Consider the following 23,223-nt stretch of genomic DNA (forward strand, 5'->3'; position numbering starts at 1 on the left):
ATGTGCGGCAGGAACACCGAAACTGAAAGCGGTTTGAATCAGGAAGTGCTGGGTATGGACATGGCTTCCAGACAACAGCTCCAGAGTTTGACCGAGGAGACAATTTGTCCCATTTGTCTCGATTTCTTCACCGACCCGGTAATACTGGATTGTGGACACAACTTCTGCCGCTCCTGTATCACCCAGAGTTGGGAAAAGAAGGAGATAAACTCCTGCCCGGAATGTAGAGAGGAGTTTCCAGAAAAAAACCTCAGGGTAAATCGGGCCTTAGCGAATCTGGCCGAGAAAGGTCGACAATTGAAGCTGAATCCGAAAGAGAAGGAAAGTAAACTTCACTGTGAGAAACATCAGGAAGAACTGAAGCTGTTTTGTGAAACTGACAAGAAATTGATCTGTTTGATTTGTAGAGATTCGCGGGAACACAAATCCCACAACTTCCTGCCCATTGATGAAGCTGTTGAAATCTGCAAGGTAAATGGAAAATATTTTATAAGACGATAATTTTATCACATTTTCAACATCCAGCACTTTCATTCTGTGATTTTGTTTTCTCCCAATCCCAGGATCAGCTGAAATCTTCCTTAGATTCTCTCACAGAGAAGAAATTGGCTGTTCTAGAAACACAACAGAAACAGAAAGGGAAGATTTCTGAAGTTAGGGTAAGGTCTCCCTGTGCTGATTTTCTGGGATCTCGGTTAGTTTTGTTCCCTTTATCGCAGGACATTAATTATGTCTCACATTTCATTGAGTAGGAACAGTCGAGCAGTCTGCAGACTCACATCACATCCGAGTTCACTAAAATGCACCAGATTCTCACTGAGAAAGAGCAGCGATTACTCAGAGATCTCAGGGAAGAAGAGGAGAGGATTCTAGAACCGATGGAGAGAAACCTTCGAGAGATTCAGGAGAATTTAAATTCCATTGAGGAGAAACTCTCAAAGTTGCAGAAACAGATGGAGCAAAAAGACGAGCTGATATTTCTGAAGGTGAGGGAATATATTGTGGCTCAGTTCAGGGAAACTTCACACTAAACAACTGATGGAGGGACATGTGATGTGCTGTTTCTGTATGATGTGGGAGCTGGTGGACTCCAAGGTACTTCCCAGTGACCATGTCTGCAGTAAGTGCTGGTTGCTTGAAGAGTTGAGCTTCAGACACTGAGACTCATCGGGGAGGGGGAGTGTAACCTGGATAATGTGTTACAAGAGAAAGTCAAACCCCCTAAACTGACTAACTCTGAGGGTCAGGAATAGGAGGGGGTTGCTGAGGGAAGGAAGGGTGAGAGGAAGGAGGGGGGAGTGGGGAGGAAGGGGGGAGGTGTGGGGAGGAAGGGTGAGAGGAAGGAGGGGGGGACCCAAAAGCCTCAGCCCCTGAATCTGCACAACAGGTTTGAGATTCTTGTCCCCAGTGTGGACAAGAACGAGGGCTGCAAGGTGGACGAGCAAACTGCCCACGGTACAGTGGTGCAGACAGAGGTCAAAGCAGAAGAAGTAAAGAGGAATGTAGTAGTAATTGGGGATAGTGTGGTTAGGGGTATAGACACTGTCTTTTGTGACAAGGATAAAGAATACCGAAGGGTGTGTTGTCTGCTCGGGTCCAGGATGTCTCATCTGGGCTGCAGAGGAACCTGGAGTGGGAGGGTGAGAATCTGGTCATCGTGGTTCATGTGGGTGCCAACGACATAGGCAAAATAGGAACTAAGGATCTGCAGAGGGAGTATGATGTTCTGGGAACCAAATTAAAAAGCAGAACCGACAAGCTGGTTATCTCTGGATTACTACCTGAACCACGTGCAAATTGGTGCAGAGTAAACAGGATTAAGGAGATGAATGTGTGGCTCAGGGATCAGTGCTCTTCCATGTTGAACACCACTTAGGTAGGGCATTTCAATGTCCAGCACCAACATTGGCTCACAGTACCACTGCTGGCTGAGTAATAAAGGATAGATCTACCAGATTAGCCATGTGACTGGTGGTGAAATAAGGAACAAAAGCAAAAACATCTATTTGAACTCACTCTCACAAATCTACCAGTCACAGATGCATCTGTCTATGTCAGTACTGGTAGAAATGATCACCACGTAGTTCTTATGGAGAGAAAGTCCCAGTTTTACACTGAGAACAGCTAACATTGTGTTTTGTGGCATGACCACTCTGTTAAATAGAATGGATTTAGAACAGATCTAATGGCTCAGGATCCTTGAGACACTGAGGGCAATCATCAGCAGCAGAAATGGATTCAACTACTATCTGTAACCTCATGGCCTGACACATCCTTCTCTTTCGCATTACTCATAAGCCAGGAGACTAACCCCAGTGCAACAAAATGGGTGGAAGAGAATGCCAAGGGCACTACCTACAAATAAGAAACTAACCTGGTGAAGATGCAACACAAGTCAACATGCATGCCAAACAGTAGAAGCAGCATGCTATAGATTGGACTAAGTAATCCCACAACCAACAGATCAGATCAAAGCTCTACAGTCCTGGCATGTTCAGTCATAACTGGTGGTGAGCAGTTAAGAAACTAACCAGAGAGGGAGGCTCCTCAAATATACTCAGTGATGGGAGAGCTCAACATGTCAGTGCAAAAGTCAAGGCTGAAGCATTTGCAACCATAATTAGCTAGCAGTTCTAAGCGGTTGATTCATCTCACCTTCCTCCTGATCATATCACAGATGCCCGTCTTCAGCCAATCTGATTCACTCCATATATCAATAAAAAGCAGGAGGCATTGGATACAGAAAATGCTGTGGGGTCTAACAACATCCCAGCTGCACATAAGACTTGTTCTCCCTAGCTAGCAGCATCTTTAATCAAGCTGTTCCAGGACAGCGACAAAACTAGCATCTCCTTGACAACCAGGAAAATTATGCAGGTATATTCTGGCCATAAAAAGCAGGACAATTCAGCAAATTATCACCCCATCAGTCTAATCAATCATTAGCAAAGTGATTAAAGCTGTCACCCTCAGTGCTACCAAGTGGCCCTCACTGGAACTTAGAAGAATGAGAGGGGATCTCATAGTAACAAATAAAATCCTGATGGGACTGGACAGGTTAGATGCGGGAAGAATGTTCCCAATGTTGGGGAACAGTCGAAGAATAAGAGGTCAGCCATTCAGGACTGAGATAAGGAAGAATTTCTTCATTCATAGAGTCGTTATCCTGTGGAACTCTCTACCACAAAAAGCTATTGGGGCCAGTTTATTGCATATGTTCAAGAGGGAGCTGGATAAAAAAAAAGGAAACAAAAAGAAGTCGGTCCACTTCGTGTCCAACAAGGGGCATACACGCGATGGGTCGTACTGGGGCTGCTCTTGGTTGTTCGAGATTGGCCTAGTGCTTCATGTCGTTAGTGTGTGCCTAAACTGGACAAGACGACAGCTCAGTGACTATCGGTGATTGCTGTGCAGACACATGGATTTGGGCCGGTGTCTGTGGGAGTTTGCGCATTCTCCACGTGCTTGCGTGGGTTTTCTCCGGGTGCTCCGGTTTCCTCCCACACCCCAAAGATGTGCTGTTAGGCTGATTGGCAGGAATAAATTGTCCCTAAATCAGTTTTCCCTCAATCTGGATGGCCATAAAACATTAGATAGGGGTCATGGGTAGAGAGGTGGTGTTGAGATGGCAGCGTGGGCTCGTTGGGCCGAAGGGCCTGTTTCCCGGGCTGATTTTGTTCTTTGTTCTTTTGTTCTTTGAATGGATTTGAATTTATGGGGCATTGGCACCAGTATTGGGGCAGATGGGTTCTGTTCAGATGGGATGGTCTTCGTCTGAATCATGCCGGGACCAGAGTCCTGTTGAATCGTATAACTAGGACTGTAGATAGGGCTTTAAACTAATTGCGGGGGGCGGGGGGTGGAATTATAAAATCTAAAGTAAAGGAGAGGGTACTTGTGCAGGTAAATGTTGAGGATGTTCCACGAATAAAAAGAGTAGGGGGCATGAGAGAGGTTAGTAGCATTTCTACAAATAAGGTCCAAATAAAAGCTGGTATAAAGACACTTTACCTGAATGCATGAAGCATACGGAACAAAGTGAATGAGCTCATGGCACAAATCAGCGCAAATGGATATGATCTAGTGGCCATTACGGAAACATGGTTGCAGGGTGACCGGGACTGGGAGCTGAATGTCCAGGGGTATCAGGTGTTTAGGAAGGATAGACAGGAGGAAAAAGGGGGCGGGGTAGCTCTGTTAATTAAGGATAATATCAGGGCGGTAGTAAGAGAAGATATAGGCTCCAAAGAGCAGAATGTGGAATCGTTGTGGATGGAGATAAGGAATAGTAAGGGGAGGAAGACGATGGTGGGTGTGGTCTATAGGCCCCCAAATAATAACTTTGAGGTGGGGTGGGCAATAAGCAAGCAAATAATTGATGCGTAGAGAAACGGAACAGTGATAATTATGGGGGATTTTAATCTGCATATTGATTGGTTAACCCAAGTCGGACGTGGTGGGCTTGAGGAAGAGTTCTTGGAATGCTGTCGGGATAGTTTCCTTGAACAGTATGTAACGGAACCTACGAGGGAGCGAGCTATCTTAGATCTGGTGCTGTGTAACAAGGCAGGTAGAATTAGGGATCTTCTTGTGAGGGATCCTCTTGGGACGAGTGATCATAGTGTGATTGAATTTCTGATGCAGATGGAGGATGAGAAAGTAGGGTCCCGAAACTGTGTCCTCTGTTTGAACAGAGGGGAGTATGATAGGATGACAGCGGAATTGGCAAATGTAGATTGGGGGCGCAGATTGGTTGGTAGGACGGATGAGGAACAGTGGAGGATTTTTAAGGAGATCTTTTATGGTACTCAGCAGAAATATATTCCAATGGTAAAGAAGGACTGTAGGAGAAGGGTTAACCAGCTGTGGTTATCTAAGGAAATGAAGGAGAGTATTAAATTAAAAGCTGATGCGTTCAGAGCGGCTAAAAATAGTGGGTGATTAGAAGATTGGGAAAGATTTAAAAATCAACAAAGAATGACGAAGAAGGTGATAAAGAAAGGAAAGATAGAGTATGAAGCTAAACTAGCTCTAAATATAAAAAATGACAGTAAAAGTTTTTACAAATATATGAAGGAGAAGAGATTGGCGAGAGTGAATGTTGCACCCTTGGAGGATGAGAGGGGGAATTTAGCGGTGGGCAATGAGGAAATGGCTGAAGCTTTAAATAAGTTTTTTTGCCTCAGTTTTCATGGAGGAGGACACGAATAGTTTGCCAGATATTAAAGATAGAAGGATGGTAGGAGATGAGGGCCTTAATGTGATCACTGTCACTAGAGAGGTAGTGCTTGATAGACTAACAGGACTGAAGGTAGACAAGTCCCCGGGACCGGATGGAATGCATCCCAGAGTTCTGAAAGAAATGGCAGAGGTGATAGTGGATGCATGAGTAATTATTTATCAAAATTCGCTGGACTCCGGGGAAGTGCCAGAAGATTGCAAAACGGCTAATGTTACGCTGCTGTTTAAAAAAGGTAGCAGACAAAAGGCAGGGAATTATAGGCCGGTTCGTTTAACGTCTGCAGTTGGAAAAATGTTAGAATCTGTCATCAAAGAAGAAATAGCGAGGCACCTAGAAAAGAATGGTTTGATCGAGCAGATGCAACACGGATTCATTAAGGAGAAGTCGTGTTTAATGAATTTATTGGATTTCTATGAGGATGTGACTAGTGCGGTAGACAGAGGGGAACCGGTGGATGTGGTGTTTTTAGATTTCCAAAAGGCGTTTGATAAGGTGCCTCACAAATTTTGCTGCAGAAGGTTAGGGTGCACGGAGATGGGGGTAAGGTGTTAGCGTGGATTGAGGATTGGCTGTGTGATAGGAAGCAGAGAGTTGGAATCAATGGATGCTACTCTGGTTGGCAGTTGGTGACTAGTGGAGTGCCACAGGGATCGGTGCTGGGGCCTCAACTGTTTACCATTTACATAGATAATCTGGAGGTGGGGGCTGAGTGTAGGGTGACGAAATTTGCTGATGACACGAAGATGAGTGGAAAAGCAAATTGTGTGGAGGGTGTGGAAAGTCTGCAGAGGGATCTGGATAGGCTAAATGAGTGGGCGAGGACCTGGCAGATGGAGTATAATGTTAGCGAATGTGAGGTTATCCACTTTGGTAGAAACAATAGTAGGAGGGATTATTATTTAAAAGGTAAAAAGCTGCAGCATGCTATGGTGCAGAGGGACCTGGGGGTCCTTGTGCACGAATCACAAAAAGCCAGTCTGCAGGTGCAGCAGGTGATCAAGAAGGCAAATGGAATGTTGGCGTTTATAGCGAGGGGGATAGAATATAAAATCAGGGAGGTTTTGCTGCAACTGTACAGGGTACTGGTGAGGCCGCAGCTGGAGTACTGTGTGCAGTTTTGGTCACTGCACTTGCGGAAGGATATATTGGCCTTGGAGGGAGTGCAGAGAAGGTTCACTCGGCTGATACCGAAGATGAGGGGGTTAGCCTACGAAGAGAGAGACTGAATAGACTGGGTCTGTACTCATTGGAGTTTAGAAGGCTGAGGAGGGATCTGATAGAGATGTATAAGATAATGAAGGGAATAGATAGGTTAGAGGTAGAGAGATTCTTCCCACTTAGAAAGGACAGCAGGACTAAAGGGCACAGCCTCAAGATAAGGGGGGGATGCAGTTTAGATCAGAGTTGAGGAGGAACTTCTTCACTCAAAGGGTGGTGAATCTCTGGAATTCTCTGCCCGTTGAAGTGGTGGAGGCTACCTCGCGGAATATATTTAAGTCACGGGTAGATAGGTTTCTGATAGACAGGGGAATTAAGGGTTATGGGGAGAAAGACGGAAAGTGGAACTGATCCACTTCAGATCAGCCATGATCTTATTGAATGGCGGGCCAGGCTCGAAGGGTTAGGTGGCCTATTCCTGCTCCGACTTCTTATGTTCTTAACTGTGAAATTCATATAGAATTTACTGAAAAATACTAACTGAATTGAACAGAACTTTGTGTCCCTTCCTGAATGGTTTTCCTGCTGTCTCTGAACTAATGGATCCCACACGATCTGCAGATTTCTGGGAATTCCTGTCATTTCCTGAGAATGTGTTTTCTTCAGCTTCAAACTTGCTTTGTGATTATTTGTGTTTCCCAAGGATAATTTTCTCCTGGAACTCCCATTGTAATCCAGTTCCAGTTGCATGTTGTGAGTGTGTGGGTATGTCTGGTACGGTGTGTGAGAGTCACTGTGTCTGTGAGCGGGACTGATGTTCAATTCCAGTTTATTTGACTCTCCACAATCTTCCTTCCAAAATGCATCACTTTACATTTCCGTGTGAAATCTCGTCTGCTCTGAGTCTGCTCATTTCACCAGCCTGTCTAACTGCTCCTGAAATCTGTTACTGTCACCCTCACTGTTCCTGATTCATTTCTTTCAGGAGGAAGCTTGTCGGGAGAGAAGGTAGGACATGTTCTTTACTGAAATCCACTATTTGTTAAAATAAACTTAGTAAAGTATCATTTTTGTTTATTTATTCGTTGTTGTCACAACATTAAATAATCTGTCATTGGGCCATGGAAATTTGGTGTGTAGTTCATGGACCAGAGTTTAAAAATAACTGCCTTTATTACAATGATTTTATATAACTGCTACAATATTGTAATAAACAAGCGGGAGGTATAATTGATACAATCCGGTTCACAGGCCAGAAGTGATCACTTGCCCGATGTTGGCTGTTAGTGTCTGTGACCTTCCTACTGACCCCAAGAGAGCCACACGGTCCATGTTCCCAAGTAGTGGGTCACCCATATCCCTGCATGGAGCCTGACCAACCCGAGAAAGTCTCACGTTAAAGAGGGGAAACAGATTCTAATTTTATACTAAATACAAACTGGTTCTGTGTCCTTAAACACAACAGTAATGACTTGTATTTATATAGTGCCTTTATCGTAAATTAGTACCTCAAGGAGTTTCCCAGGAGTGTTATAAAGTAAATTGACACAGAGCCAAATAAGGAAATATTAATCCGGATGGCAAGAGGTGGATTTCAGAGAGCGTTTCGAAGGAAGAAAGAGAATTAGAAAGATAGAAAGGATCAGGGAGAGAATTCCAGAGCTCAGGACCTTGGCAACTGAAGGTCCAACTCCCAACAGGGAATGACTGAAATCAGAGATCTTCAAGGTGCCAGAAGTAGAAGAGAGCAGGATTCTGGGGGAGTTGTGACTCACCTGATGAAGGGGTAGTGCTATGAATGCTAGTGGCTTGTGCTACCAAAGAAACCTGTTGGGCTTTAACCTGGTGTTGTGAGACTTCTTATAGAGTTGTGGGGTCCAGGGATTGCAGAATTGGATTTTCAGCTTTGGGATGTTCTACAAACTTTATTTATAATACAGCAAGTGGACAGACTAAATGTTTGTCAATTCCTGCAGTGTGTGATGGGCTGTTGTCAGATTTTGAACCTTTTTCAGGACATGACTGTTTCCATTCTCTGCTCTTGAATTTATAAGTTATCTTTTTCAATTAAAAAAAACGAGATTACCATTTCACTTTGGATATTTTCTTGCATCTCTTTTTAACGTTTACAGGATTAGTGATGGTGAGCGCAGACTCTCAGTATTTGATGCCGCCCTGTCTATCCAGAAGTTCAAATACCTTTTTCAGTGCACAGCTTGGAGAGAAATGATGAAACCCAGTATTCCCGGTAAAAATCTTATATTCATTTTCCTGATTACCAATACAGTTGTGAAGAAACTAAACAGGCTTTAAGGTCCCAGATTAAATATTCACATTTCCACTCTATGAATTTGATTAGAGGCTCAATCCATTCTGAGGGCTGATCTTCAGAACAAAATCACTGTCCAGTTTCCCACTGCTTTGCACTGTGGGAAAATGTTCTGTGATTCCTGAAAAGGGGACAGGGGACAAGAATCCGTCATGATAAACAGTGGGGGTGAGAGAGAGAAAGGAACAGTGAGCAAGAGTAAGAAAAATAACTCATCTCCTGGTCAGAGAGAAATCATCAAAAGCTGCCTTCATTCTCGCAGGAGCAGTGCAATAATTTTGAGAAACAGTCAGTGTTTGAATGTAGAAAATGAGAAAACCAGTTTCCAAACCACAAACTCACTGGAACAGCATTGTGATAATGATGTCGCTTGCGGTTTATAGAGCAGGAAACAGAGCATCATTTCCAAAGGGTTTTCCAGTGGTCCCTTTAAGACCTGTGATTAGTCCATTCTACAGATTGTTCCTCTCGGTGAGGCATCGCCATTCAATTGAAGATCAAGATTGTATAAGAACATAAGAAATAGGAGCAGGAGTAGGCAATCTAGCCCCTCAAGCCTGCCCCGCCATTCAATAAGATCATGGCAGAACACAGAAATGGCTGAGATCCTCAGTCAATGTTTTGCCTCAGTTTTCACAACGGAGCACGCTACCATCCCAAAAGATACAGAAAATGCAGAGGTCATAGAAAGGGAGCAACTTGGAACGATCCTCATCATTAGAAAAAGGGACATAGGAACATGGGAATATGAGTAGGCCATTCATCCCTTCAAACTCACTCCACCATTCAATAAGATCATGGCTGATCTGTGGCCTACCTTCATATACCTGTACTAGGCCCGTGTACCTTGATACCCCTGCTGAATAAAAGTATCTCAGACTTAAAGTATGGTGGCACAGTAGCACAGTAGTTAGCATCACTGCTTCACAGCAGAAGGGACCCAGGTCCAATTCTGGCCACAGGTCACTGTCTGTGTGGAATTTGCACATTCTGCCTGTGTCTGTGTGGATTTCCTCTGGGAGCTGTGGTTTCCCCCTACACTCCAAAGATGTGCAGGTTAGGTGAATTGGCCATGTTAAGTTGCCCCTTAGTATCATGGAGATTAACAGGCAAAATAAGTAGGGTTACAGGGATAGTTGTTGATGCAGACTTAATGGGCCAAATGGCCTCCTTCTGCACTGTAGGGATTAAAATTAATAATTGATCCAGCATCCACCACTATTTGAGGGAAAGGGTTCCAAACATCCACCTCCCTCTCCATGTAGAATTGTTTTCTAACATCTCTCCTGAACAACTTGATTCTAATTTTTAGATTATGGCCCCTGGTTCTAGGCCTTCAACGAGTGGAAATAGCTTATCCTTATCCACCCTGACCTTCCCTGTTAATATTTTGTAGACTTCTATTAAATCACCCCTCAACCTCCTGAATTTGAGAGAATAAAGGTCAAATTTTTCGAAACTATCCTTGTAACTAAACCCTTGAAGCCTAGGTTCCATTCTTGTAAACCTGCTTGGAACTTCCTCCATGGTCAAATCATCCTTCTTAAGATATAATGTCCATACTCCCAGTGAGGTCTAACTAAGGTTTTAGACAACTGAAGGGGAAACCTTTGACAAATTTGCTTGAGTTCTTCAAAAATGTAACAAGCAAAATGGATCATGATGATCCTGTCGATGTAGTATAACTGGAGTTCCAGAAAGTATTTGATAAGGTGCCACACAAATGGTTCGTTCATCATGGGATGAGGGATAATTTATTATTTTTGATAGAACATTGGCAAACAAGCAGTTAGCAGAAAGTCAGGATAAATGGGTGATTTTTGAGTTGGCTCGTTGTAACTATTGGGGTGCCAAAGGGTTCAGCCCTCGGACCCCAACTCTTTATAATGTATATTAACCTCCCGCATTCAGGGAATAGTGGATACCACAGCCAAATTTTCAGATGACACTAAAATAGATGGGAAAGTAAGTTGTGATAACAAAAGAAGAAATTTATAAATGGGTAAGGAGAGTTTAAGTGAATAGGACAAAATTTGGCAGATGAGATTAAAGTGAATAAGTGTGAAGTTATCCATTTTGATAGGAAAAATACAAAGGCAAATGATTAGCGACCTGGGTGTCCTCATGCACAAATGGCAAAAAAACTAGGATGAAGGTATAGCAGGTAATAAGGAAAGCAAATGGAATCTTCATATTTATTGTTAAAGGTATAGAACATAACAGTAGTGAAGTGTTATTGCTCTTGTGTAAAGCATTTGTGAGACTGCACTTGTGTACAGTTTTCGTGCCCTTTCTTGAGGAGGGATGGAATTGCATTGGAGCTGGTTCAGAGAAGGTTCACTCGCTTGATTCTGGAGATGAAGGGTTTGTCTTATGAAGAGAGGTTAGCCAGTGTAGGCCGGTTCTCTCTGGAGCTGAGAAAAATGTGAGGAGATACAATTGAGGTATACAAGATGCTAAGGGGCATTCACAAAGCAGACTCAGAACAGATGTTTCGTCTTGTGGGGCGATTTAAACCAAAAGCTGACAGTTTTAAGATATGGGGTGGCAGATATAAAACACAGACGAGGAGAAATTATGGGGGCGATTCTCCCTTTGCAATGTGCTCGTTTTTTGGTGGGTTGGGTTGGGAGATGCATGAGTCGAACTTTTCACAGGTACCCCAGAGTGTTTACGACCCGCACGCATCCCCTAACCGGGAAAAAATGGGCCGCCGGGAGAGCACTGAAAACTGTCCAACCACTGATTTCCATCACTTACCATACTTTGGAATGCCATTATCGGGATCAACGTGACAATCTCCACCCAGGTTAGCATCTCCCACCTCTTTGGTGCGATGTCACTTTGACACAAATCAGAGTAGATATATAAAAGACCTGGTGTGGCAGCCTTGAACTGGCGTCAGGAGGTAAGCACAGCGTACAGAGTGTGAGGGACGTTGTAGGCAGGCCCTGGAGATGCTTGGTGGGCTTCTTCCTGCTGCCTTCAGATGTTGGTCTGTGATATCTGGGTTGCGGGCAGGGGTGCTTCTATTTTCTCAGGGTGAGGGTCCCTGAAGGAATCCTGCTCAGCCTTTCCCTCCAGAGCACTGTGCAGTGGCATTGTCTTGCTGTGGGCTATGGTCGGGGGATACACTGAGTGTTGGGAGAGGAGTGCACCATGTGCTGACTGAGGCCTAACCAGATGAAGCAGTTACTGCTCCAGGCTGGTGTGCCGAGGTTCAGACATGGACTGCACGGAATCTGCTGTTACTGGGCACACATCTGCTAATGATTTGCAGTCTGTCCCAGCCCTTTGCTGTTTGTAATATATATAAATGATTTGGATGAAAATGTAACTGGTTTGATGAGTAAGTTTACAGCCGACACAAAGGTTAGTGGATTTGCAGATATCGATGAGGACCATCAGAGGATACGGCAGGATATCGATCAGTTGGAGACTTGGATGGAGATGGCAGGTGGAGTTTAATCTGGAGAAATGAGAGGTAATGCATTTCGGAAAGTCTAATACAGATAGCAAATATACACTAAATGGCAGATCCCTTCAGAGTATTGATAGGCAAAGGGATCTGGGTGTACAGGTACACAGGTCACTGAAAGTGGCAATGCAGATGGAGAAGGTAGTCAAGAAGGCAAAAGGCATGCTTGCCTTCATCGGCCGGGAGACGAGTTTAAAAATTGGCAAGTCATGTTGCAGCTTTATAGAAGCTTCGGCTGCACTTCGAATATAGTGTTCTGATCGCCACACTACCAAAAGGATGTGGAGGCTTTGGAGAGAGCACAGAAAAGATTAACCATGATGTTGCCTGGTATGAGGGCATTAGCTATGAGGAGAGGTTGGAGAAACTTGGTTTGTTCTCACTGGAATGACAGAGGTTGAGGGGCGACTGATAAAAGTCTACAAGATTATGACAGGCATGGACAAAACTTTTTCCCAGGATGGAAGAATCAATTACCATGGGCACAGGTTTAAGGTGCAAGGCGCAAAGTTTAAAGTTTAAACAAAACGTACGAAGCAGATTGTTTTTTTACGCAAAGTAGTGGGTGCCTGGAACTTGTTGCTGGGGGAAGGTACTGGAAGCAGATATCGTCGTGACTTTTAAAGGGCGTCTTGATAAATACATGAATAGGATGGGAATAGGGGGATTTTGTCCCCAGAAGGGTCGGGGGTTTTAGTTCAGTCGGACAGCATGGTTGGTGCAGGCTTGGAGGGCCAAAGGGCCTGTTCCTGTGCTGTAATTTTTTTAGTTCATTGAAAGGGTTCCACTCCCTAAATGTGCAGATCATATGTGACCATCGAATGGAGACCATGCAGGTCGATGCATGTCATCCAGGGAGTGTCAATGACAGTTTTGTGCTCAGGCAGTCGGACATCCCCGGCCTCTTTGAAGACCGGCCCAGGCTACCAGGATGGCTACTGAGCGACAAAGGTTACCCACTGAGGTCACGACTGATGACACCTGTGCGGAGGCCTGAGACCGAGGTGGAGACCTGCTACAACGAGACCCATGCAGCGCCCATGTAGAGCAGTGCATCATCCTGCTGTTTGGACCACTCTGGGGGGGGTCTCCAGTTTGACCCTGTGTGTGCCTCACACATTATAATTATCTGCTGTGCTGCACAACATCACCCAGCAGCAGGGAGACCAGCTGGAGCAGGAGGAGGAAGAGGAGGAGGATGAGGGGCAAGGGGGCAAAGTGGTCGTCCCACCATATGAGGAGACGGAGGAAAGAGGATGGAGGTGATAGCAGGTGCCCGGCCGGGAAGGGCAGCGAGGGACGTCTTGATTACAGCCCGCTTCACCGAGCTGGTGCTGTGCAGTGAGGGGGCTGCAACCACCACACTCCAGGAGCAATTGCAGCCGCTATTCCCCCTCCAAACAGACCTGGGCCCTCAAACCGCCAAATCACCCTTCCACAGCCTCTGTTAACCCACCACCATATCCCCCCAGAAAGATCCAAACCTGTTAATGTGCCTGGACTGGCAGTGGTTTGTTTGTCTTGGTTGAAAGCTGGAGGATGATGACCACTCGCTGTTGTGCACACTGGGATCCTGCCCCTGGGGCCACTCAAGCCTGATCCCTAACCTCTACTCTGAATGCACGCTGCCACCCTGGCCCAAGTAGCTGTAAGGGTTGGGGAGACATGTTTGTTGGGCAATTGGGGGATGGGGGTGGTGGAGGGGCTCACTTGCACTAAGAGTCTGGTGGGTGTTGGAGAAGGTAGGACAGGCACTCTCTAACATGTGGCTGAGTCTCCAAGCACCTCTATGCAAGGGAATGGGGACAACTCTGCACTTTGGGGTGGGGTGGGGTGGGGAGGTGTGGAATTAGAGACACATTAGTCACAGCTGTGAAGTGCAAATAAAAGGTTATTGTGCTCTTAACGTTTGTGATCAATAAACCCTGACTACTGATAACCTTTACCCATGTTCTCTTAGTGAACTAGAACTTTCTAACATCCTGTGGTCTACTGCTGCTTCTATGTGTGACCCCAGGATGCACACCAGAGGTGGAGGTGTCCAGCAATGATGCACACCCCATTGCCTGTGATGCCCTTGGCGGGTGTCCTCTGGGTGGCTGGGTCCTGGAGGGCCCCAGCTGACTAGCCGCTGGCACTATTTCGGTGCCACCCTGTTCTTCTAGCCGGCCCTGAGATGCCCCGGTGTGCGGAAGAGGGGGGAATCAGAAGGTGTCGGGACGTCTGGGATCACTTGGGCGGAAGGCCCTGGCATGGGCCCAGCCCTTCCTCCTCACTTGTGGGGCCCAGAGGCCCCAGGGACACTCCATGGGACGCCTGGGTAGCTGGACTGAGCTCCAGGAACTCAGGTATCACCTGGCCGTGCCAGTCCTGGAGGCTCAGATGCATCTCCACATGATCTGTGATCCCTCAGTTCTGGCCCTCAGACTGGGCCAAGCTCTGGAGCCCTTCCACTGCAGCATTCTGTGAGCAAGCCAGGCTCTGGAGCCCCTCAGCAGTAGCCCTCTGACGCTGGGCTAAGTTATCGAGGCTCACAGGCACGGCCAACTGTGTCTCCAGAATGCCAGTGAGAGTCCCAGCCATGGCCAACAGTTTCCCAACAGCCATGGCTAAGAAAGGCTGTGCCTCCTGGATGGCATCAACACCCTCGCTCATATCCTGCTGTGTCTCCAGGATGTCCTGGACCCCGTCACCCATGAGGACAGACCCCTGGGTCAGACTTTCCACTGTGGTCGCAACCCTTGCAATGTTGGCCTGGTTCAAACACTGTGTCAGCACCACCTCCGGCAGCAGTGCTCTGTTGGACTCCCCTAAACAGCCTTGCAGTCGCAGCATGGTTGCTGACAGCCCTTCCACAACCCTCCGTGTTTCCTGATGCATCACCACCAGCCTTGGCCCCGAGGCTCGGCATCTGGCTTGAGGACAGCTGAATCCTCACCTCTGGCTGACCTCTATGTGCCCGAGCCCTAGGATGTGCATCAGTGTCTGTGATGTGCTCACCAGATAGTGACCCAGAAGTCTCAACACTAAAGCTACCCACTGTGGTGATAGTCTCTGTATTCGTGGGTTGTGTGGTAGATGCCGGTGCCGTTTCAGTGGTGCTGTCCTCAGAAGATTCTTCAAAGTCTCCCTCCAAGGTATTCTCCAGGGGGATCGTGGGCAGTTTGCTCCAGAACAGCGGAAGCGGGGGTGGTGGTGGGATCACCAATAGCCAAAGGGCCAGGTTCCCCGGGTCCAAAACTGCAAAAAAAAAACACACATTAGGGGAAGGGAGGTCAAACATTCTAAACAGCATCACACTTATTTCAAAGAGGACTTACATTGTGGGCTATGCTTATGCTCACTTGCAAACTGGATGCTGACCTGGCTGTCCGTCAGTATTCTGGATGAACTATCTCCCCCTGCCAACTCCACGGTACACTCTTCAACGCTGGTCAGCTGCTGCAGGTCAGGCACATGATCACCGCTCTGTGCCCTCACGTAGCGGTTATGCTTTTCTGCTGTAGGAGCTTAAGGTGTCTCGCAAGCATTAATATATTCAAATGCATGGTATGTAACGTGTGCCTGTGTCTCGGGAGTTTTGTGCTGGCAGTTGAGGGGAAAAGGTTCACCACTGAAGGGTGCTCGTTGAGGGGTGAGGGGAAGGGGTTAGATTCTGTTCCTGGGGGAAGGGGGCCTTGTTGAATGCTCGCACAGGGTTTGAGATCTGTGCCAAGGAAGTGCAGAGTTCCAAGTGGGATACTCACTCACCCTTGCTGCTCAAAGAAGGTTGTACAGTTTTTTCTGCCCCTGCCGGCCAGAGCACAGTGTCGGGCTCCAGGCATTCACCACTTCTGCCACCTCCTCCCACAATGCCATGGTGACTGCACCCCTTGGACGAGGTGCCTGGCTGGGGAAGAGCGACTGAATTCTCTCCTCCATGGCATCAAGCAGGCGCTCTTGGTCGGCTTCAGTGAATCTGGGGTTGATTTCCTCAAATGTATCTTTGTGGTGTGATTAGTTGTGTGTCCATTCCTGCAGTTTATATACAGCTCTTGGTGGGTGGCGGTTGCAGGGACTTTGGCCAGTCAAGGGACAGTTGGCAAAAAATCCTTGTGAGAAATTTTGAAGGCTGCTTTCAATTGAATGTTATGCGTCCCTCGGGGTGCTGATTGACTGCCATTCAATAAGCCGCTGTGTCCTGGGGGAGGTGCGATACTCAGCTCCAAATTAATGAGCTGCTGTGTTCAGGGCAGGTGCAATACTGAGGACTCCCATTCAAGAGAGGGAATGCTCGCAAGCTGGGGTTGTGTATGGTAGCACAACGCAAGTTCACTGCAGGGCAGCAGTGAGGTCAGCATGTTCAAGGGGTGGGGTATCCACATTATCCAGATCCGTGGGGCATGGGGTGAACAGGCAGCAATGTCTGTGCGAGGGGAGGGGAGGGGGCAGGGTGTGCAGTGATGACTGTACGGCGGGGGTAGCGGGGGGGGGAATCGATGTCTGTAAGGAAGGGGCAGCAATGTCTGTATTGGGGGGGAGGGATGTTTGTATGGGGAGGGCAGCGTTGTCTGTCTGGGGTTGGGGGGGGTGCAGCAAAGTCAGTAGCGGGTGGGGTTGCCAACGATAAGGTCAGTGATGTCTGTATGGAGGTTGTGGGGCCAGCGATATCTCTGGGTGGGGAGAAGTGGTTTGGGGGCCACCGATGAGGCCAGCAATATCTGTGGGGGTGGGAGGGTGTTGTGGAGAGCAGCAGTGTTTGTAGGGGGGCTGTGGGGGCCAGCAATGTCTGAGGGGGTTGGAGGGCAGTGATCTGAATGCTGGGAGATCTTTTCAGTGATCTCCCAGAGATGTGCACATGCACAGATTCCCGCTCATCCTACAGATTTCAGGCTGTTTGGTGTGAATATGCCGCGCCCCACTGTATTTAATGATATTCATGATTCTGATCCCTGCAATGCACTGAGTGTGGGAGATTCGGGTCTGAAGTTGCACTGAACAGACAGTCGTGGTTTAAACCAGTTTTCTCACCAATTCCCTCACAGACATCGCAGACCTCATCACTGACCCCCAAAACCATCCCACAGACATGATCTGGACAGATTTTTAATTAGTTTGGCATTGAAGGGTTGGATTGAAGGAGCAGGAACGTGGAGTTGAGGCTGAGACAAGATTAACCAGGATTGTATTTAATGGCGGAGCAGGTTCGAGAGGCTAGATTGCCGACTCCTGCTCCTAACAATTTATACTCTTAGTAAATACCTGGGATTTCAAATTAGATCCAAGAACTAAAACATGATTGTTCCTATCCTGGACATTACCAAATATTAAGGTTTCATCCAAGATTGTAACAAATTTAGGGTTTGGTCTGGTCTGGTATTGTACCAAGAGAAAATGCAGAACTCTAGGGTACAGAGAGAGCTGGATGTCCTGGTGCATAAATCATAAAAAGTTAGTCTGCAGGTCTAGTAAGTAATTAGGAATATAAATAGGAGGTTAGTATCTATTGCAAGGATACCCAGGGACAAAAATATGCAATTGTTCCTGCAGGGGCACAGGACCTCAGTGAGACCATATCTGGAGTAATGAGTACTATTTCTATCCCCTTCTAAGATCATGAGACCATAAGATACGGGAACAGATGGAGGCCATTTGGCCTATCAAGTCTGCTCTGCCATTTAATGTTACCATAACTGATCAGACATAGGTGTTTTCTCCTCACCTATGTCTTAAATGGGTGACCCCTTACTCTGAGATTATGCCTTCTTATCCTCGACTCTGCCACAAGAGGAAACAATGCCTTAGTGTCTGTCCTGTCAAGCCTGCAGAGAAATATATAGGTCTGAATAAAGTCCCCTCTCAATCTTCTAAACTCCAATGAGTACAGGTCCAACTCACTTACCCTCTCCTCATGAGAAAATGTCTCCATACCTGGAATCAATCTAGTGAACCTTCTCTGGACTGCCTCCAATGCCAGTATATCTTTCCTTAGATAAGGGGACCAGAATTGCTCACAGTATTCCAGCTGTTGTCTAACTAGTGCCTTGTATAGATCACCCTATTTTTATACTCCATTCCCTTTTAAGTAAAGACGAACATTCCACTTGTCTTTCCTAATACCTGCTGAACTTGCACACTAGCTTTTTGTAATCAATGCCGAGGACCCAGAAATCCCTCTGAGCTGCAGCTTTCTGCAGTCCTTGTCCATTTAAATAATATTCAGCTTCTTTATTCTTCCTATCAATGTGCATAACTTCACATTTTCTTACATGATATTTCATCTGCCAAATGTTTGTCACACAGCAAACCTGTCTGTTTGTCGACTCTTTGGGGATGACATTACCATTGTGCCCCACCAGCTGATGGGCGGAGTGAGCTGTTAAGATTGCCAGAGAGCTGAGAAGTCAGGTTCACACCTGATTTCTCACCTCACGCGATCTTACCGGCACCGGGTATCAGGCTCGATAAATCTTGCACCTGGAACGGATGCAAGGTTGAATGCATTATTTAAATTTATTGTAATACTAATTTAAACAGAATAAGCAAGCCTGGGATAGAATTATCTGGGATCACTTGCCTGTGTGGCCACACTCCAGCGAGGATCATGTATTGTCCCCCATCAATCTCTCCTTCTTACCTCAGTATTTAAGAACATAAGAACATAAGAAATAGGAGCAGGAGTAGGCCATCTAGCCCTTCGAGCCTGCCCCGCCATTCAATAAGATCATGGCTGATCTATCGTGGCTCAGTTTCACTTTCCCGCCCTCTCCCCATAACCCTTAATCCCCTCTCCTATCAAAAACCCATCAACCCGCTTCTTAAAAATATTTAGCGAGGCAGCCTCCACCACTTCAACGGGCAGAGAATTCCAGAGATTCACCACCCTTTGAGTGAAGAAGTTCCTCCTCAACTCCGTTCTAAACCGCCTCCCCTTTATCTTGAGGTTGTGCCCCCTAGTCCTACTGTCTTTTTTGAGCGGGAAGAGTCTCTCCACCTCTATCCTATCCATCCCATTCATCATCTTATACGTCTCAATGAGATCTCCCCTCATTCTTCTAAACTCTAACGAGTACAAGCCTAGTTTATTCAGCCTCTCCTCATAGCTCAACCCCCTCAACTCTGGTATCAGCCTAGTAAACCTCCTCTGCACTCCCTCCAAGGCCAAAATATCTTTGCACAGGTGCGGCGCCCAGAACTGCACACAGTACTCCAGCTGCGGCCTCACCAATCCACTATCTCTCTCGCTACTTCACACAATCAATCTCTCTGTCAAGCAATTACCTTTCCCTCCCACTCTCTATCCCCATACTCCATCCACTCTCCCAGTCGGCCCCTTCCCATGCTCTTTTTCATTTTCACATGCATTCTCCTCCTGCCCCTCCTCCTCAAAGTACAGTAAGATCAATAGGTTACATTGGAAGAGCCATTTGAAGAGCAGGTGGGTGTGGAGGGGGTGTTTCAGGAAGAGGAGAGACAGATGGAGAGGTTAAAAGAACTCTGCTTGCCCCCAGCCCAGCAACACATACTACCCCCATTCCCCACCACAGCTCCCCAGCAACTCACACTCCCCCTTACATGGTCCCCCAACAACGCACAATCCCCATACCCCCAACAGTCCCCCAGCAGCCCACACTGCTCACCTTCCATCACAGAACTCGGCAACATGCACTCCCCACATTCCCCAACCCACAGACCCGCAGCAACACACACTCCTTATACCTACCCAGTACCCCTGCAATGCACACTCACCACATTACCCCCCTACAGCTCCCTAGCAAAACATACTCCCTACATCGCCACCCCCGCCACCAGGACCACCAGCAACACAGCTGTCCTCATTTCCCCTCCACTCACAAACACAAACCTAAAATCCATGCAGTCCAGGCCTCAAACAGCACTTCTTAAATTCTGAGGCTGCAGCACTGCCACTTCAGACAGTTTCCAGCCCATTCCCTGCCAGCAAAAGCCCTTGCTGCTGCCAGCACTAGGACCCAGATTCAGCAATAAGACCCAAGATCAGTGCTCAGACTTGGGTCAGCGTTGAGAATCCAAAGTCGAACCCTGTGAACAGCATCAGCCTCTCACTGCACTCCAAAATGCAACCTGCACAGCATGAAACAACCTCCCCACTCCCACCCCCACCTCAGCAACACAGAGCCATTTGAAATCTCAGACTTACCTCATCGCTCACCCTCTCTGCTCTCTGAATGCGACTGTTGCACTTGAGGTGTTTTCCTCACTGATTCTAACTGCAGCAAATGAGCTGAGATGATTTAGAATGAATTTTGTTAACTACATTGTGATGAATACAAATGATGCAAATTGATGCTTCACTCATTTTGGACAGGCTCCCGATTGTGCCAATTTTTTTGGTGGTAAAATGGGAATGGGTGCAAAAATGGGCACCATTCCAGCTAGTCATATCATGCCAGATTTTATGACATTTTTCCAGCACAAAACAGCCACAATGAGGTCGTTAAATTCTGCCCATACACTCAACATCTTCATTTTGTTCTCTTACAGCCTGCCACAATACCTACCACCCAGTTGCTGTCTATACACTGTATCTCAAACCTTCAGGCTCTGACTTGCCGTCTCCCTCATGTTGCTCTCATTCTCTCTCTTCACCCTCCTGCTCCCTCTGTTTGCTGCTCTGTTTTCCCTCTGCCCATTTCAGTGCTCCATCTCCTTCTCTTCCTCCTCCCTTTCTCTCACTCTCTCCCTTCATCCTCACATCTCCTTTCTGCTCTCTTCCCACTCCTCTCCCCTCCCTCTGTTCCATGCACCCATCATATTCCCGCTGTTTTTCCCCTCCCCCTCACAAACCTCTCTCCTCTCTTCCTCACTCCTCACACTCTCTCCCCTCCCCACCTCCTCTCTCTAAATCACTGACTGTGTTATTTTAACTTTCCCCCAGCTCCAGCCTCTCTGACTCTGGATCCGAACACAGCGAATCCCTGGCTCATCCTGTCTGAGGACCGGACCAGTGTGAGACTCGGAGACAAACGGCAGCCGCTCCCTGACACCCCGGAGAGGTTTGATCCCTGTGAATTTGTCCTGGGATCAGAGGGATTCACATCAGGGAGACATTACTGGGAGGTGGAGGTGGGGGAGAAGACAGAGTGGATTCTGGGAGTGGCCCGAGAGTCTGTGAACAGGAAAAGGGAAACCTCCCTGAGACCTGAGTCCGGATTCTGGATTGTGGGGCTGAGACCCGGAAGTGATTATTTTGCCCTCACCTCCCCCTCAGAGACCCCCCTCACCCCGAGTGTGAATCCCCGGAAGATCGGGGTTTTCCTGGACTATGAGGGTGGACAGGTGTCATTTTACAATGCGGACAACATGTCCCATCTCCACACTTTCACCCACACTTTCACTGAGAGAATCTTTCCCATCTTCAGTCCGGGATGGAGAATCGGGAAAAACTCGGCGCCGCTGACAATCTGCGGGATTAAAGGTCTCTAACAGATCCATCCCATAATTTCACACCGTCTCCCTGCCTCCTGCCAGCTGTAAACTGATGGAACCTGTTCATATTGTGGTTATTATATAGAATTATAATTTACATTGGGGGCTCCATGATTACATTTGTAAAATGATTCTTCAAATAAAACAATCTGAGAACCACTGGAATAGAAACAGTTTTTCTCAAAGATTCCACAGTTCATCATTAAATCCAAGAAGCAGAAACTCAACATGTTGTTTGTGTCTGTCACTGAGTGAGGGAGGCGGGATTCCGGGGAATGGAGAAGCCGATTGGCCGGAGCTCCTGTCACTCTGAGGGACGGAGGCGGGATTCCAGATTCTTGGAAGGTGATTGGTTAGAATCCCGTCACTCTGAGCGGGGAAGACAGGTGTCCGGAGAGTCTGCGAGTCTAATGGTTAGGACGCCTGTCATTCAGAGCGAAGGGGCGGCCCTCCTGCGGAATGGGGAAGCGGATTGGCCGTAGTGGTTTTCATTCAGCTGAAGAGGCCGTCTTCCTGGGTCTCGGAAACGGATTGGTCAGAGCTCCTGTCACTCACAGTGAGGGAGGCGGGTTTGAGCGGAATTGAGAAGCCGATTGGCCGGTGTGGTGTTATTTACATTGAGGGAGGCGGGGAATGTGAAAGCTCGTTGGCGGTTCCGCCTGTTAATCAGAGAAGAAGAGGGTATTTTTCGGCAAACAGAAAGCGATTGGTCAGAGCTCCTTTCACTTACACAGAGGGAGGCGGAGATCATGAAACTTGATCCGCCTGTCATTCTGGGGGCAGTGGTGGGGTAGAGTGGTGTGGAGGTGGGAGAGGAGAAGGGTAGGGGGAGGAGGTGGGCGGTGGGGGCGAAGTGGGGAGGAGGGGGGAGGGGGAGGAGGCTCTTCACTCTCACCTCTCACCCCTCACACACTCTTCACTCTCACCCCCACACACTCTGCACCCCTACCCTTCACACAGTCTCCAACCACCCTCACACATTCTCCACCCCACCCTCACACACTCCTCATCTGCGCCCCTCACACACTCTGCACCCCACTTCTCACACACACTCCATCCCCACCTCTCACACATTCTCCACCCTCACCCCTCACACATAGTGTGTTCAGAGTGAACCCCTTATAAAACATTGTTTCGACCTCAACTCGAGCATTGTGGCAAATTCTGGGCATCGCAGCTCCGAGCGTGTGAAGGCATCGGGTAGCGTGTAGAAATAGATTTGTGAAATGGATCCATAAATGAGACTGTGTGAGCTTTCATTACAAATGAGCATTCCATCCAATAAAACTTTTACCCTGGTTCTCTGTGTCTCCACAAATGCTGTGGATATGCCGGCGTTGGACTGGGGTGAACACAGTAAAAAGTCTGACAACACCAGGTTTAAGTCCAACCAATTTGTTTGATAGTAAACTCACTAGCTTTCGGGGTTAGTCCCTTCGTCAGGTGAATGGAGAGTTCTGGCCTCAGACAGAGCATATAAATCGGTTGGAATCAAACCTGGTGTTGTCAGACTTTTTACTGTCTCCACAAACGCTGCCCGAGCTGCTGGGTATTCGCAAAATTTTCTGT

The 23,223-nt window shown here is 47.3% G+C and overlaps 1 protein-coding gene across 1 annotated transcript; it reads left to right on the top strand.

The window, feature by feature from the left end:
• LOC145337787 (zinc-binding protein A33-like) lies at nt 1–21,753 on the top strand. Its single transcript, XM_080182631.1, has 6 exons — nt 1–471; nt 564–659; nt 753–986; nt 7,386–7,408; nt 8,533–8,648; nt 21,104–21,753. The coding sequence occupies exons 1-6, from the start codon at nt 1–3 to the stop codon at nt 21,649–21,651; spliced, it is 1,488 nt and encodes a 495-aa protein (XP_080038757.1). The 3' UTR covers nt 21,652–21,753.
• The last annotated feature ends 1,470 nt before the right edge of the window (nt 21,754–23,223 follow it).

This window comes from Carcharhinus amblyrhynchos, unplaced genomic scaffold (assembly GCF_965287045.1).
Source record: "Carcharhinus amblyrhynchos unplaced genomic scaffold, sCarAmb.v2.hapA scaffold_73, whole genome shotgun sequence".
Lineage (NCBI taxonomy): Eukaryota > Metazoa > Chordata > Chondrichthyes > Carcharhiniformes > Carcharhinidae > Carcharhinus > Carcharhinus amblyrhynchos.